The 13,670-nt window shown below is 43.3% G+C and overlaps 3 protein-coding genes across 9 annotated transcripts; 2 read left to right on the forward strand and 1 right to left on the reverse strand.

The window, feature by feature from the left end:
- Window positions 1-20: 20 nt before the first annotated feature.
- LOC115563452 (uncharacterized) lies at window positions 21-5,194 on the forward strand. 2 transcript variants are annotated; one of them, XM_030386425.2, is made up of 3 exons: window positions 21-283; window positions 3,735-4,684; window positions 4,763-5,194. In XM_030386425.2, the coding sequence occupies exons 1-3, from the start codon at window positions 100-102 to the stop codon at window positions 4,919-4,921; spliced, it is 1,293 nt and encodes a 430-aa protein (XP_030242285.2). In that variant the 5' UTR covers window positions 21-99; the 3' UTR covers window positions 4,922-5,194. The 2 variants fall into 2 exon arrangements, with proteins under 2 accessions (XP_030242285.2, XP_089115948.1); XM_089259822.1 differs by lacking the exon at window positions 21-283 and adding an exon at window positions 1,202-1,470.
- Window positions 4,974-7,953, reverse strand: LOC108658842 (uncharacterized). Its single transcript, XM_030386421.2, has 3 exons — window positions 7,635-7,953; window positions 6,585-7,460; window positions 4,974-6,525 (listed from the first exon to the last, which is right to left on the reverse strand). The coding sequence occupies exons 1-3, from the start codon at window positions 7,815-7,817 to the stop codon at window positions 5,962-5,964; spliced, it is 1,623 nt and encodes a 540-aa protein (XP_030242281.2). The 5' UTR covers window positions 7,818-7,953; the 3' UTR covers window positions 4,974-5,961.
- A 101-nt stretch (window positions 7,954-8,054) lies between these two features.
- LOC108651891 (uncharacterized) lies at window positions 8,055-13,661 on the forward strand. Of its 6 annotated transcripts, none has more exons than XM_030386413.2 (10): window positions 8,055-8,569; window positions 9,531-9,645; window positions 9,839-9,985; window positions 10,059-10,225; window positions 10,435-10,815; window positions 11,188-11,441; window positions 11,509-11,725; window positions 12,036-12,518; window positions 12,997-13,131; window positions 13,194-13,661. In XM_030386413.2, exons 1-10 carry the CDS (start codon window positions 8,487-8,489, stop codon window positions 13,396-13,398), a joined length of 2,187 nt encoding a protein of 728 aa, XP_030242273.2. In that variant the 5' UTR covers window positions 8,055-8,486; the 3' UTR covers window positions 13,399-13,661. The 6 variants fall into 6 exon arrangements, with proteins under 6 accessions (XP_030242273.2, XP_089115941.1, XP_030242277.2 ...); XM_089259815.1 differs by having other exon boundaries at window positions 12,039-12,518; XM_030386417.2 differs by lacking the exon at window positions 12,036-12,518.
- The last annotated feature ends 9 nt before the right edge of the window (window positions 13,662-13,670 follow it).

Raw genomic sequence — 13,670 nt, forward strand, 5'->3', positions numbered from 1 at the left:
GAGGCGACGTATTCGTCGCGTTGGTATTGTTGTTGCCATTCTTGATTTGTTTTTAGCACTTTAGAACGTTTTCGTTTCGTTTTTGCCATATTCGCTGCAATGACATCGTTGACATTGTGCTGCTCGCGTCGTGCGGTCGCTGCCAACGCCTACGTCAGCATCAATCGGCGGTCTATTCAAACACTTCAAAGGCGCCAACAACAGCAGCAGCAGCAACAACAACAACAGCATTGTGGGCGTTACAGCGCAGCTGCAGCGCCTAAATTCAATGCAAATCTGGGCGGTAAGTGGAATATATTATTCTAATTTATTATTCTAATTACGCGTGCAATTGTTTATTATCTATGCGCTATGATTTATATGCCTATCTTTAGCTTCCCTTTACTATATAATTGACGCTCACGACGGGCAGCTGACAGTCGCGTTAGCTTTGTTTGTGCATGAAATCAGCTGTTCCTTATAGATATTTTGCTTGAGATACCTGAGCTGTTGTTATTCACGGCCACCCACGTGTAATCAATGAAACTTTGTTTATTACTCATTAAACCAGAGAATTTGTATGAAAAACAACTGTTTTTGTTGTCGTTTTTTTTTTTTTCTATTTAGTTACTTATAAATTTTTACCCTTTGGAGTTTAATATACTATCGTTTATAAATGTATAGTCATTTTATAAATTTCAGGTAAAATGGATAGCGTCTGAAGAGCTGTTTGACAATGTTTGTGGAGGTGTAGAAAAATTACAAAAAAAAAAGTTCAAATACAGATACAAAATTCGAAATTTCTATATTTCTAGATATAGACTATTTTGAAAAGTAGAAAAGTAATCCACGAAGATTCACAGTATTTTCTACTCCATATGATGGATAACAAAATCAAGTGCTTATTATGTCAAATAATAGACGATATCTCATTCCTATATATGTCTCTATATATAGTATATAATATTCAATATTCATTTATTGAATTTCAATTGTCCACTCTTCCATTGCTCCAATTATTGTTCCACTTCGCTCACTTGACTAATGAGAATTTGATTGTCTAATTGAAAGCACATTCAACACTTGAAACACTTTTTGTGGCAGCCCCGAAAAAAAAAAACAACAACTCGTTTACCCCCAATTAAGAGTCGAAACAATGTTCTATACGAATCGAAATAGGCGTTGACAAATGGCAAACATTTAATATAATTTTTATATAAATATATATATATACTTATATTTCATATATATATCTATATAATCACAGAAAATTTAGTTTGGCGTATTTCTGTTGTTCTGTCCAAATTTAACGTGTTGCAATGCAAAATTTAAAGTGAATGAATGTGAGAAGTGCGGTCAGTGCTGGTAAACACGCAACAATGGAGCCCGACAATTGGACCAGTGAGAGATGTGCAAAAGCCAGTGCTATAAAATGCGCACAGAGTATATCGCTGATAAGGAGGCCGACACGCTTGGCGCTGCTTCGAATCGGTTAGTAAGGTTATCAGACAGATATATACACATGCATATATATGTATATATGTATGTGTATATTTGTTTGCATTACTTCGTATTGCTTAAGCCGCCCGACTTTATGGTGTTCAAGCGACTTATCAAATTTCGCTTTCATTATCGCATATTCAATGGCTGGGCGGGGGCGTGACAGTTGTCAAGAGCTTAGCAACACATTAGGTGACATATTTTGTTAGGGCTGTACTGTAAGTACTGTAATGCCGTAGGTTCCGTAATCAATGAATCGTACACATTTATCAACCGATCCATCCATCAGTTGTTTGTCTCGTAATTAATTCATCCATGGGCTGCCAGTGTGGGCGCCCTATTCAAATGGATAGCAAGTGAAGTTCAAGGTCATTAACAACATGCCAACAACAACAACAACGCAACACAAATGCTCACACAGCCCACATCAGACACGAGCAATGGCAGCAGCGGCAGCAACCGACTTGACAAATTCAAAATAAAACTGGAAATACAAGCACATTGCTTAATAATAAATATTTGGCCATACACACTCGCATTGTATATATGTATGTATATGTGTGTAGTGGTTGTAGTTGTTGCTGTGCTGCGAGCCCCCAGCGAAATAAGTTGCTAGAGGCAAATAGAAGGCGACTAGGCGACAGAGCAAATACACTCTCTGCTTCTCGAATGAGTCTAGAGATAGCTATAGATCGTTTATTTGTGGACTTGTGTTGTTATAGTATGTATAGTAATAGAAGTATTACAACATTAGTAGTAGTATTATAATACTATTTACGATACGAGCTCTTCTCCTATGCTGTTAGTTTAAAGTTAGAATTTTCCATTTGCTTTATTCTGATAACATATTAGATTTTTTTTTAATGCATGTTATTTTGTACACGACTTTTATTAGATAAATATAATAGAATATAAATAAATATACGTGCATATTTTTATTTTTATATATTTTTAATTATTTTAATTTTTAATTATGTTTCAATTATTTCGTATATACTTTGTGTTTAACAAATATATTTTCTATTCATATTCTTTTTACTATAATCTATGTGTATATTACTTAATTTTTATTCAAGCACCAATTATTTATTATAAGTTTTCCTTATTAATATATCAAAGATTTGTTATATTTATAATTTATTTAATTTTATAGGCCAATTATTTGTTTATATGCCAATTATTTTATTTTATTTTCTTTCGTTTTTTTCATATTCACATATTCAAAAAATAATTACTTTAAATCTGTAATTTTGTGTAGCAAAAAGTTTATATTTAATATACAAATTTTCTGATTTTATATTGTTAATTAATTTTTTTTTGTAATTTTTTATTTTTTTATAATTCATATTTTTTTTTAAGTTTTTCGTCTGGTTTTCGAATTAAAAAATGATTTTAATTCAATATAAATATATGAGAACCATATATTTTCTTTGTTTATGCCTTGCTCAAAGTCCGGTTCTAGAAAAGAGATTGCCAAGCCGAGAAGAATATATAAAGAATATAGAATATATGCACATGTTATAGGTACACATTGAAGCAGGTTTGTTTTTCTTGTTAGAATCGCTTAAACAATATTTGACTAGTCTCTCGCTAAATATACTTATGTAAATTTGGTAAGCCTGACTCGCACTATATATATTATATATCGCAATACCCAATACCCATAGCCATATAGCTCTATAGTCCATCCATGTGTAACACATTTCGTGACATATTTCACCAACTTGATGAGAATTTATAAAAAGAAAACAATGTTCGTGTGCTGCATAAAAAAACAAGCCAAACATACATACATACATACCTATATGTATATATATCTTTATGATACACATATCAATACAGAATATCGAGACGCACACACACACACACACATACTTACACAACTGATAAGTCTATGCATATATGTATGTATGTACACGCGCCTCTCTGGCAATTTCGGGCATTGCCAAAATACAACAAATGGCAGCTACGATAAAGAACCGTCGTCCCCCCTGTCTCTCCCTCTCCCTCTCGCGCTGCCTCACTCACTCTCACTCTCGCGCTCTCTGTCCCACCAGAGATCGTTGTATTGGTGAGCATTAGCTTAATTATCAGACCGGCTGCCTCTGGTGCCTTAGGGTTAACCATTAGTCGCTTGCCTGTCTCGCATCTGGAAGCAACACGTCGTCTCCTTGCGCTCGCCTCTCGACTTTGGATCCCAGTCAAATACCCAAATTCAATTTCGTTCTCGTTTTCGATTTGCTAATATTTTACAGTGCTATTTGGCTTATCGCGCATGATGTCGAGTGCGTGTCAGAAACTGGTGAAGGTGGAGGAGTCGCGCCGCTTCATGATCGACTGCTTCAAGGCGGTGAATGTGCCCGAGGAGCATGCGAAGGCTCAGGCCGATCTGCTGGTGGCCGCCGATCATCGAGGTCACTTCAGTCACGGCATGAACCGGCTGGAGATGTACATCAATGATCTGGCCATCAATTCGACGGACGGCGCTGCCGTGCCCGTGGTGCTGAAGGAGACGCCCGCCACGGCTTGGGTGGACGGATGCAACGGGCTGGGCGCTGTCGTTGGCAACTTCTGCATGGATCTGGCCATCAAGAAGGCCAAGAATGTGGGCGTTGGCTGGGTCTGTGCCAAGGGCAGCAACCATTACGGCATGGCCGGCTGGTATGCGCTGCGCGCCATGGAGAGCGGCCTGGTGGGCATGTCCATGACCAATACATCGCCGCTGATGGCACCCACCAATGCCAAGGAGGCGGCGCTGGGCACCAATCCGCTCTCGCTGGGCGCCAATGGCTGCGGCAAGGATCACTTCCTGCTGGACATGGCCACCACAGCCGTGGCCGTGGGCAAGATTGAGATCCAGATGCGCAAGGACGCCGCCCTGCCCGATGGCTGGGCCCAGGATCCCGAGGGCAATGTCACCAACGATGCCAAGCTGGCCTTCGAAACGGGCTGCCTCTGCCCCCTGGGCGGCACTGAGCTCACCTCCGGCTACAAGGGCTACGGCCTGGGCGCCATGGTGGACATCCTGTCCGGTGTCATGTCCGGCGCCAACTATGCCACGCACGTACGCAAATGGACCCACACGGGCGCCAACTCGGCCGCCAATCTGGGCCAGGTCTTCATTGCCGTCGACCCGAACAGCTTTGCGCCCCAGTTCGAGGAGCGCATGAGCGACTTTAACTCCATTCTGCGCAGCACCAAGCCGGTAAGAATTGCAGCTGGCAGAGCTTTCAGCTTATAGAGAATAACTAAATTCCCCCCTCTCCTCTCCCTCCGCCCACAGACCAATTCTGAGAAACCCGTTCTGCTCGCCGGCGACAAGGAGGAGAAGAACATTAAGGCCGTTGACCAGGCCGGCGGCATTCAGTATCTGGAGAACCAGCTCAAGACCTGCGCCGCCCTAGCCGAACGCCTCAAGGTCCAGCCCCTGCGGTTCATCTGAATCGAGAAACCATATCGAGCACAACCCTTATCAGAATCACACTCTTTACATATGATGTGAATTAAATTTGCTTTTGCATTTGTCTTGACCAAAGGATTTGATTAGTGCCTAAGTTCTTCGAGTACAGTTTACTCTTTATATACACATTATATATACATAGAAACTTACACATATTATATGTATGTATATCAGGCCTAGCCTCCTGCCTGATAGATGTTATGCGATATTATTGATCGATTGATTGAGAGCTAATAAAAAACTGCCTAAACTGAATTGAATTGTTTATGCTTATTTAAGCTGGATAAATGAATTGTTAGTTTACACTAATGCCTATGATATACACACGCACATACACACATATGTATGTATATGATGTCAATAAATTAACTGGTTGAATAACTGTGTGTATTACTCCTGAAGAAATATTCACTTGAATAAGTGAATTGATGGGGTTATAAATATTTATGATATATGTACATATAACTAAACTGAATCTACTAAATTTTCACTGATAGTTCTGGATAACTAACATAACTCTGCTAGATTTTTACCGTTGTTTTACTACAGAAATTCACTTGAATAAGTGAATTTATAGTTATAAATAATATACCTAACAATCTAATCATTTTTATCTGAACTGCCTGACCTAGATTTGCACTCTATTTATACATAAGAGAATAAATACCTGAACGAGTAAGTTAATATATATAATTAATAATATATATAATATATATAACTAGCCTGAGTAAAAACTTACTCTTTTCACTCTACTAGATTTTCACTCTTATTTCACCATATAAATTCATCTGAAATATCCACTTGAATGAGTGAATTGATGCATATTATACTCTATGATATATGCCTAATACTCTAATGGAATAGAACTAATTTAACTCATCTGACGGATCACATCATTATATCAAAACATATGCAAAACTAATCGAGTTTCCATTCCTTGTTCCCTAGTTTATGTGAATCGCTAAACTGCCTATATATAATCTAGATATATATTCCTGCAGTATTTTTCTACTAGATCTAGTTTACTTTTCCTCCTTCTTCTTTGGATTATGCAGACTGCATTGGCTGGTATGCAAGATGTATTTGATGGTGTTCATCGCCTCTCGCTGGGCCTCCCGTCCGGCTGTGGCCGACTCGCGCTTGATGCGCAGCTTCTGGAAACGGCATTGGGTGTCGAAGAGCAGCGGCACCTTCTTCATGCACGGGCTAACGATCATGGCGGCGCGCAGCTCCTCGGCATTGTCCGTCTTGCTCATGGACTTGATGAAGTCGATGTGGCGCTGATTCTCTTCGGTCAGCTTGCGCTTCTCCTCCAGCAGCAGCATGTTCTGGGCCTGGGCCATGGCCTGCTGGCGCCAGAAGTTCTTCAGGCTCTTGTTCAGCATGACCAGATCCTCGTCGTTCAGGTCCACGTGCTTCTTAAGGTCCAGCGTTTGCAGCGTGAAATCGTCATCGACCGGGCCCACATCGATGGGATCGACCACCTCGCCGCCCACAATGATTTTCTCGGACTCCGTTTGCAGCTTGCGACAGGTGATGGACAGGGCGAGCAGCAGCTCGCCGCTCTTCACGATCTTCTCGAATTTCTATGGAGCAGAGGCGTCGAATGAGGTTGAGAGTCTGTGATGCTGAGTGGCGACTGTACCTTGGTCAAATCGTAGCACTCGGTGCTGAGTATGCGCAGCTTCTCGTGCGTTGTGATGCGATCGGCATGCATGCGATCCTCGATCTTCTTGCGCACATTCGAGAAGTACTCGAACTCCAGGCGCAGATCGTTGATCGTCGCATTATTCTCCGTCTCGACTCGCAGCGTCTCCTGCTGTATCTCGTGCAGCATTCCGATGTACTTCACCTCGTCCTGGTTCAGCTTCTTGGTGTCCTCCACGAACTGCTGCTGGCGCTCGGTGAGCATCCGAATGCGCTCGTATTTGTGCACATCCAGATCGGTGCTGTGGAGTGCATCGACGAACTCGTTCAGCTGCCGCTGCATGTGGTTCATCTTGTTGACCACCTGGTCGCGTATCTCGAATCGACGCGCGATGTTCTTGTTCACGTAGTCGTCGCGCTGCTCCTGGTAGATCTGGTAGTCCTCCTTGAGCTGATCGCGCGTGTAGAGGTTCGAGGCGTGGATGATGTTCTCGCTGTTCTGGTGCATCGCGTCCACCTCCTCGGTGCGCAGGTGCACCTCGTCGTAGAACTCCTTGAGCAGTTCCTCCGCCTGCTGCTCGTACATGTGCTTGTTGCCCTCCAGCATGGCGTGATAGCACTCGTTGATGTGATCGATCAGCTCCACGGTGCGGCCGAAATTGCGCGCATGCTGCTCGTTGGTGTGCGCCAGATCGGCGACCAGCATGTTGATGCGATCGTTCTTGTTCTGAAGAATGCGCTCGGCGTTTTCTCCCCACTGAAGCAGCTCTTGCCGCAAATCAATCAGTTTTATTTGCTCAGCTATGGCGTTCCATTCCTCCAAGCCGCGCAGATCCATGCGCTTGCCAATCTCCAGTTCAGTACGCAAGCCATGCTATAGAGGAAAGCGATTCGATAGGGAAAAAGATCGTGAGAGAGAGAGAGGGAAAAGAAGGAAAAGTAAATTGAATATGCTAGGATACTTAAGGAAAGACAGAAAGAGATAGATATATATATATAGAGAAAGTGAATCAAAGACAGAGACAGAAATGGTTTCAGCTCAACTTACGCGCAAAATCAACATTTGTTCTTCCATTTTCTTCTTGCGCGCTGCTTCTTTCTTCATCTGCTTCTTTTCCGCTTTGGTTGGCCCCTTGGGCTTATTCTGCTCCTCCGCCATTTCGTCCAACGTATCCTGCAGATAGGTGTCTGTGATACGCGTAATGCGTACTTCCGGCGTATACACCGACATTTTGTTGATCTTTCAATAAATATATTTTGCCCAAAGAGTTGAAAATTAAGTTTCAAGTATTTGATTGTGCTCTGTCTAGTAATATACTAAAAAATTTGCTGTCAGCTCACACTTCAGGTGGCAGTCAAAGCAAAGCTCAGCCACAGCCGTTACATTCGAAACGTTAACCAACACTGCTGCGCAACTGGAGCTTGGCGCCAAAGTGAAAAGCTCGCTCCCGCGCAGCATCTCGGCGAGCGGACCAAGTCAGTAGACGTTGAAAGCTGGCCAAGCGCGGTTCGTTCGTTGGAAAAGCGGCAAGGACGAAAAATCCTGTCACTAACGGCACGCCGTGTCTGTCTCTGTGTGTGTGTGTGCGTGCGTGTTTTGGTTTTTTTTTTTACCCGGCTGCGCCTTGTAAACAAAAATAACTGTGCTTGTTGTGTCTGTGTGCGAGCGACGGAGCGTGCTAGTGTGCGACGTTTCGGTGGTGGTTAACAACCCCCAGCAACGATAAGAACAACAACGACAGCACGAACGGCTACAACAACTACAAAGCTCGTAGTGGCAAGGGCAAATCCAGCAAAGTTTTCGGGGTTGCAGACAGTTGGCAAACAAGCTGCGAATATCCGTTTAAATAGCCATAAATATTCAACAAAAATAGAATCGAAAAAAGCATAAAACTCAAATATGAGCGATGCAGGCGGTACGAATGGCTATCAAAAGATGCCGCCCGGTTGGGACTGCAAATATGATCAAACGACGGGCAACTGGTAAGCAACCGCAAAAGCAACTGAAAATGCATAAAGCAAACGTCATAAATATTTATGCATGCACACAGAGAAATGAGAAATGAAAGAGCATTGAAATGTGAGCAGAGGGCTGTAGGCGGCAAATTTCCATTGCATGCTTTTAGGCGGCGCCTATTAAAGCTGTGCTCGGGTGTAGCATGACAGCCGTTGGGGCAACTTGATTGCTGTGAATTTTATTAAATGTCAAGTGACTGTGAAGTATATTTATATTTTTATATACATTTTTAATAGCTCAGCGGTTGGAAGGCCTGTAAGCGTGTCTATAATTATCTACTCGGCTGAAGGCAAACTGTAAAAATTCCATTGCATACTTTTAGGCCACGCTTGAAATCTGCCCGGAGTAACTTTTGCTGTTGATCTCCAGCGTTGTCTTGACGTGCTATTCATTATGCCAAGCACAACACTTGATGTCAATTGGCCTCATTGGCGCATAAACTGTGTCACTTCCGCCTAATGTGGGCTTCACTCCAACTTGCGAGCGACTTGCTCCCGTTTGCTCTCTGCTCCCACATTTGTTTGCCTTGGCTCTGTGTGCAATTAAGCAGCGACTGTCATACGTTAAATTCAAGTGTGCACTTGTCAGGAGTCCCATGTCATCTTGTCTCATTTCGTCTCGTTTCGCCTCGGTCTCGTCTCTCGCAATCACAGCCCCCGATTAGCTGTCAAATGTGAGTTGCTGCTGCTGCCATTTGGCAGCTACTTGGCACGTGTCGCTGTTTAGGTCTCGTCGTACCCTTTACCTTTATCTTTACCTTTGCCGTTACCCAGAGCAATTTCCCCAAATGTACCATCATTGAGAAATTCACCACCAGCAGCAGCCGAGCCGGAGGCCGGCCCCGTGCCAGTGCCGGCAATCAACCCTTGTGTGCTAGCATTTTATGGCCTTTGATTTGCAGTTTTTGCCATTTTTATGTCGTTGCAGCTATTACATAAACTATCTGACCAAGGCTATGCAGCTGGAGGATCCGCGCGCCGGACGCAGCAGCTACAAACAGTTGCAAAATGAACGCTGCTCCACAGAGTCCATAGCGCTGCAGGTGAGCTCATTCAATTGCATTTTGAGAATGTATTCGAAAGCTATAAAGTTTTTATAGCATACTTTTGTGCGCTACACAAAAGTTGTAAAATTCATTGCATACTTCTAGCTGTCACATGAAATGTTTTATGCAATTTTGTATTGTTTTGCATTATTTGGTTTCTCCTTTTATCCACTCATTTTTTCATTTGTAGCCCCTGGCGCCGCACTCCCATCACAGCTCACCCTTCCATGTGGTGCATCCCAGCAACAATCTAACCGCCGTGCGTGCCTTCCAGGAGCGCGCCTTACACAATCTGTCGTCGAGTCCGTTGCTCTCCGCCTCCTCGCGTGGACAACTGGTGGGCGTTAGCTGAACGATTAAATGCGAGCTCTTTCTATAGCTTTCTGTGTTGTCTTTTATCTCTGTGACAGGAGCTCTCTTCGCCCCTGCCTGTGCAGCGTGCCCGCTTGCCCTCCAACATGTCGCGTCGCTCCACCATTCAGGAGACCTCGTTCAGCGATACCCAGGCCGTGGTCACCAAGATACAGAATATGTTTCCCACAGCCGATGAGAATCACATACGGCTATTGCTGAAGCGGTAAGGCATATATATATAGTATATATATATAATATATACGATATATAAATTTATATTATTAAAGCTAAAGTAATTCCTTGCTAATCTATGCATATGTTTATGTGTATTTATGTCTTCTCACACGCTGCTGCTTAATGCACCCACACACACACACTATCTCCCCCTCTCTCTTTCTCTTTCTCTCTTATACTCTCGCTTACTAACGTTAGCTATTATAATCGCGAGGCTGTCGTCATCAGCGCTTTGCAGGTGGAAAAGCATCCCGTTACCATGCCTGGTCCATTTGTCACGCCTCCCGCCCAGCGTCACTTGTTCCACAGCAATTCCGCTTTCTATATGACACCACCGGCGCGCCGCCTGGACATGGGCGCTAGTCGGGCAACAGTTACATCACGCACGGCCAGTCCCCTGCCCGGCGGCCGCTTCGGTAGTCTCATGAGCATGCAAAGCGGACACCAGCCCACAGGAGCAGCGGGACCGGCTGGAGTTGGAGCCGGAGCCGGAGTCGGAGTGGGGGCTGTGGGCCTGCATGGCTCGCCGCAATGGCGCAGCTCACCGAAGCCCCACTCCTCGCCCAAAATGAAATTGAGGTGCGATTTGGCCAGAGATTGAGCCCTAATTGCATGCCAATGCCAAATGCAATTAGCTAATGGCTAAAGGGAGCCCAACGAGGCCCCGTTTATTCAACTGTTGTAATTAGCCAAGGGAAAATGGAACGAGTTTATTTGAATGGGAATCTGAGCTTTAAGTTAATATTTATTATTTTATTTATTTATTATATATGTATGTATATTTTCTATCGCTTTACTTAGCTTTACTAAAGCTTAAAATTCTATAAATATTTGCTCTATTTCGTATTGCTCGTTCTCTTATAATTACATTTTAAATATATTTATTTTTATTCCAAAACTCATATAGAGCTAAATATTCATTTTAAGTAATATAAATTTCGCCCGCTTCAGATACATGAAGAACATATTCCCCAAGGCGGATGAGATGTTGCTGCTGGACATCCTGGCCAATGCGGACAACAATGTGCAGTTCGCCTCGGAGAAGCTGATCTCGCTAGGCTATGTCAAGCGGGACATGCAGCAGCCACACAGACCCAACAATCGACCGCCGCAGCTGGAGTCGGAGCAGCAAGCGGGCCAGGAGCAGGCGGTGCAGCATATACCGTTGCGGCCCAAGGAGTACACAGCCGAGCAGAAGGCAGAGAGTGAGTGCCGTTAGTTAGTGCTTCTCCTGCTTCCAACTCAACTCACTCTATTGCATCCCCCTTTCAGTGGAGTCACAGCTCAAGCTGAAGTATCCACACATAGCTGAGCGCATCATTTTGATGGCCCTGGAGTCGGTGAACTATGCTGAGGATCGGGCCACGCAAATCCTGCAAATCGTGCAGGATGAGGATGAGCAACGCAACCAGAAGCAAACGCTGAGCAAATCTCAGCCTGCTGCAAGTGAAATGAAGCTGAAGGTGGATCAAGTGGATGCCACACAGAGGTGCGTAACAGCTAGATGTTGCTATATACACACACACATATATATATAGCTATATAGACACCTATCCAAACCCTTGGGTCTGCCTTTACTGCCGCTGCTGCTGCTGCTGCTGCTGCTTTATTCGTTTTGTTAATCGATTGCCCATTTTCTTTGTAAAACTTTGTTGCTGCCTCAACCACCAACAACAAACAAACAAATAAACACCTTTGCTTGCTTGCTGCCACGCCCCCACTACATCGCCATCAACACCAACATCATCATCGTCATCGTCATCGTCATTGTCATTGTCTGCATCATCATCAATGAGCAGCAGCAAGCCACATAAGCAACATCGCCATTTGCCATCCATCAATGTCATCACACCCTCCACGGCCACCACACAGATCATCCTGAGCCATGAGCAAACGCCGGAGCAGGTGCCAAACGAAGCTGCCTTCCAGTCGGAGCAGGAGCCGGAGCCGGAGCCGGAGCCTGCCAGCCAGCTGAAGCAGCCCCAGACTATGTCTGCTTCCAGCATTTCCAGTGCATCCACGCACTCATATGCCTCGCCTCCACACTCGCCCACGCGTCCCAACTATGAACGTTTGACCACCAAGAGCATGCTGGCGCGTTCCAGTTGCTATAACAACAACAACAATAGTAGTGGCAACAACATCATCAACAACAACAACAACAACAACAGCATCAGCAGCTATGCCTCGTATAGCACATCGATGGGATCTTCGTCTGTTTCGGCCAGCTCCATAGTGAAGGCATTCGAAAGTCGCGCGCGCACCAAAACCGATTCACTGAAGTATGCCTGCCCGTTTAACCGTTTAACCGTTTGCCGTTAACTTTGTACAGTTTTGCATGTTTATTCTTCGCTAGCCTTGCTGCATGTTTATTGATTTAACTTTTATTCAACTCTAGTTCCTTGTTTGTTTTTTTTTTTTTTTTTTTGCATGTTAGAATTCATTTACTCAATACCCATATGTGTGTATGCGAGGTTGGTATGAAAAATATGCGAACTGAACGTGACATTCATAGATAATTTATTTAAATATTAAACAGAATTAAAAAAAAAGTTATTTAAACAAAATTAAATTTTTTTAAAATTTACTATTTTATAAAAATTAACTATTAGTTATTAAAAAAAAGAATAATATATAAAAATAATATATAAAATATAATATATAATTATATAATTTTTTTTAGTCAGTTCGCTAATTTTTCATCTATATTAAAATTGTACTTTAAACATTATGCTTTAATTTCTTTTTCGTCTTTCACAGACAACGACAGCATTCCTCCCAGCTGGACAATGGACAACATTTGGAATCGGGTGAATTTCAATCGCTAATCGAACGAATGGCAACGCTGGGAGCCAATCCACAGCTAGCCAAGGGAGCCGATGAGAATCTCTTGCTGTAAGTCTTCCAGATATCTATAAATTAAACATCATTTATCAATATTATTTTCGATTTAATAGCGCCGACTACGTCACTTGGAATGGACCAAACACTACGCTCTGTCAGAAGCAAACACCACAGGGGCCAGATGCTGGCCTTATAGGCGGAGAACGTGGCTACAAGGCAGTTGGTCGAAACGCGGAGCTCTGCAAGGGCCCCAATAAGGAGCTGAGCAAAGGGAGCATCTATGCGCGCAGCAAAGGCGCCAACATCAAATGCAACTAGAATTCGCCTGGCAGAGATTCTTCACGTGCCAAAAATTAACCAAGAAGCTCTCGAACTTGACTTCAACTACAATTTGCTCCCGATGTGTTCCCTATATACGCGATTTATAATCCATTTATATATAGATCATACATACATATGTCTTTTCCATGCACTTACAAATTCCATCCACAAATCCAATTGATTATTTTTTGGTGTTCGTATTGAAAACTTTTTGCAGCTTAAAATATACTATAAAAGGATATTTAAAAACTAACTTAAAATGGCTTTAT

The sequence above is a fragment of the Drosophila navojoa genome, chromosome 4 (assembly GCF_054131105.1).
Source record: "Drosophila navojoa isolate 15081-1374.11 chromosome 4, UAZ_NAV_1.0, whole genome shotgun sequence".
In the NCBI taxonomy this organism is placed as follows: domain Eukaryota; kingdom Metazoa; phylum Arthropoda; class Insecta; order Diptera; family Drosophilidae; genus Drosophila; species Drosophila navojoa.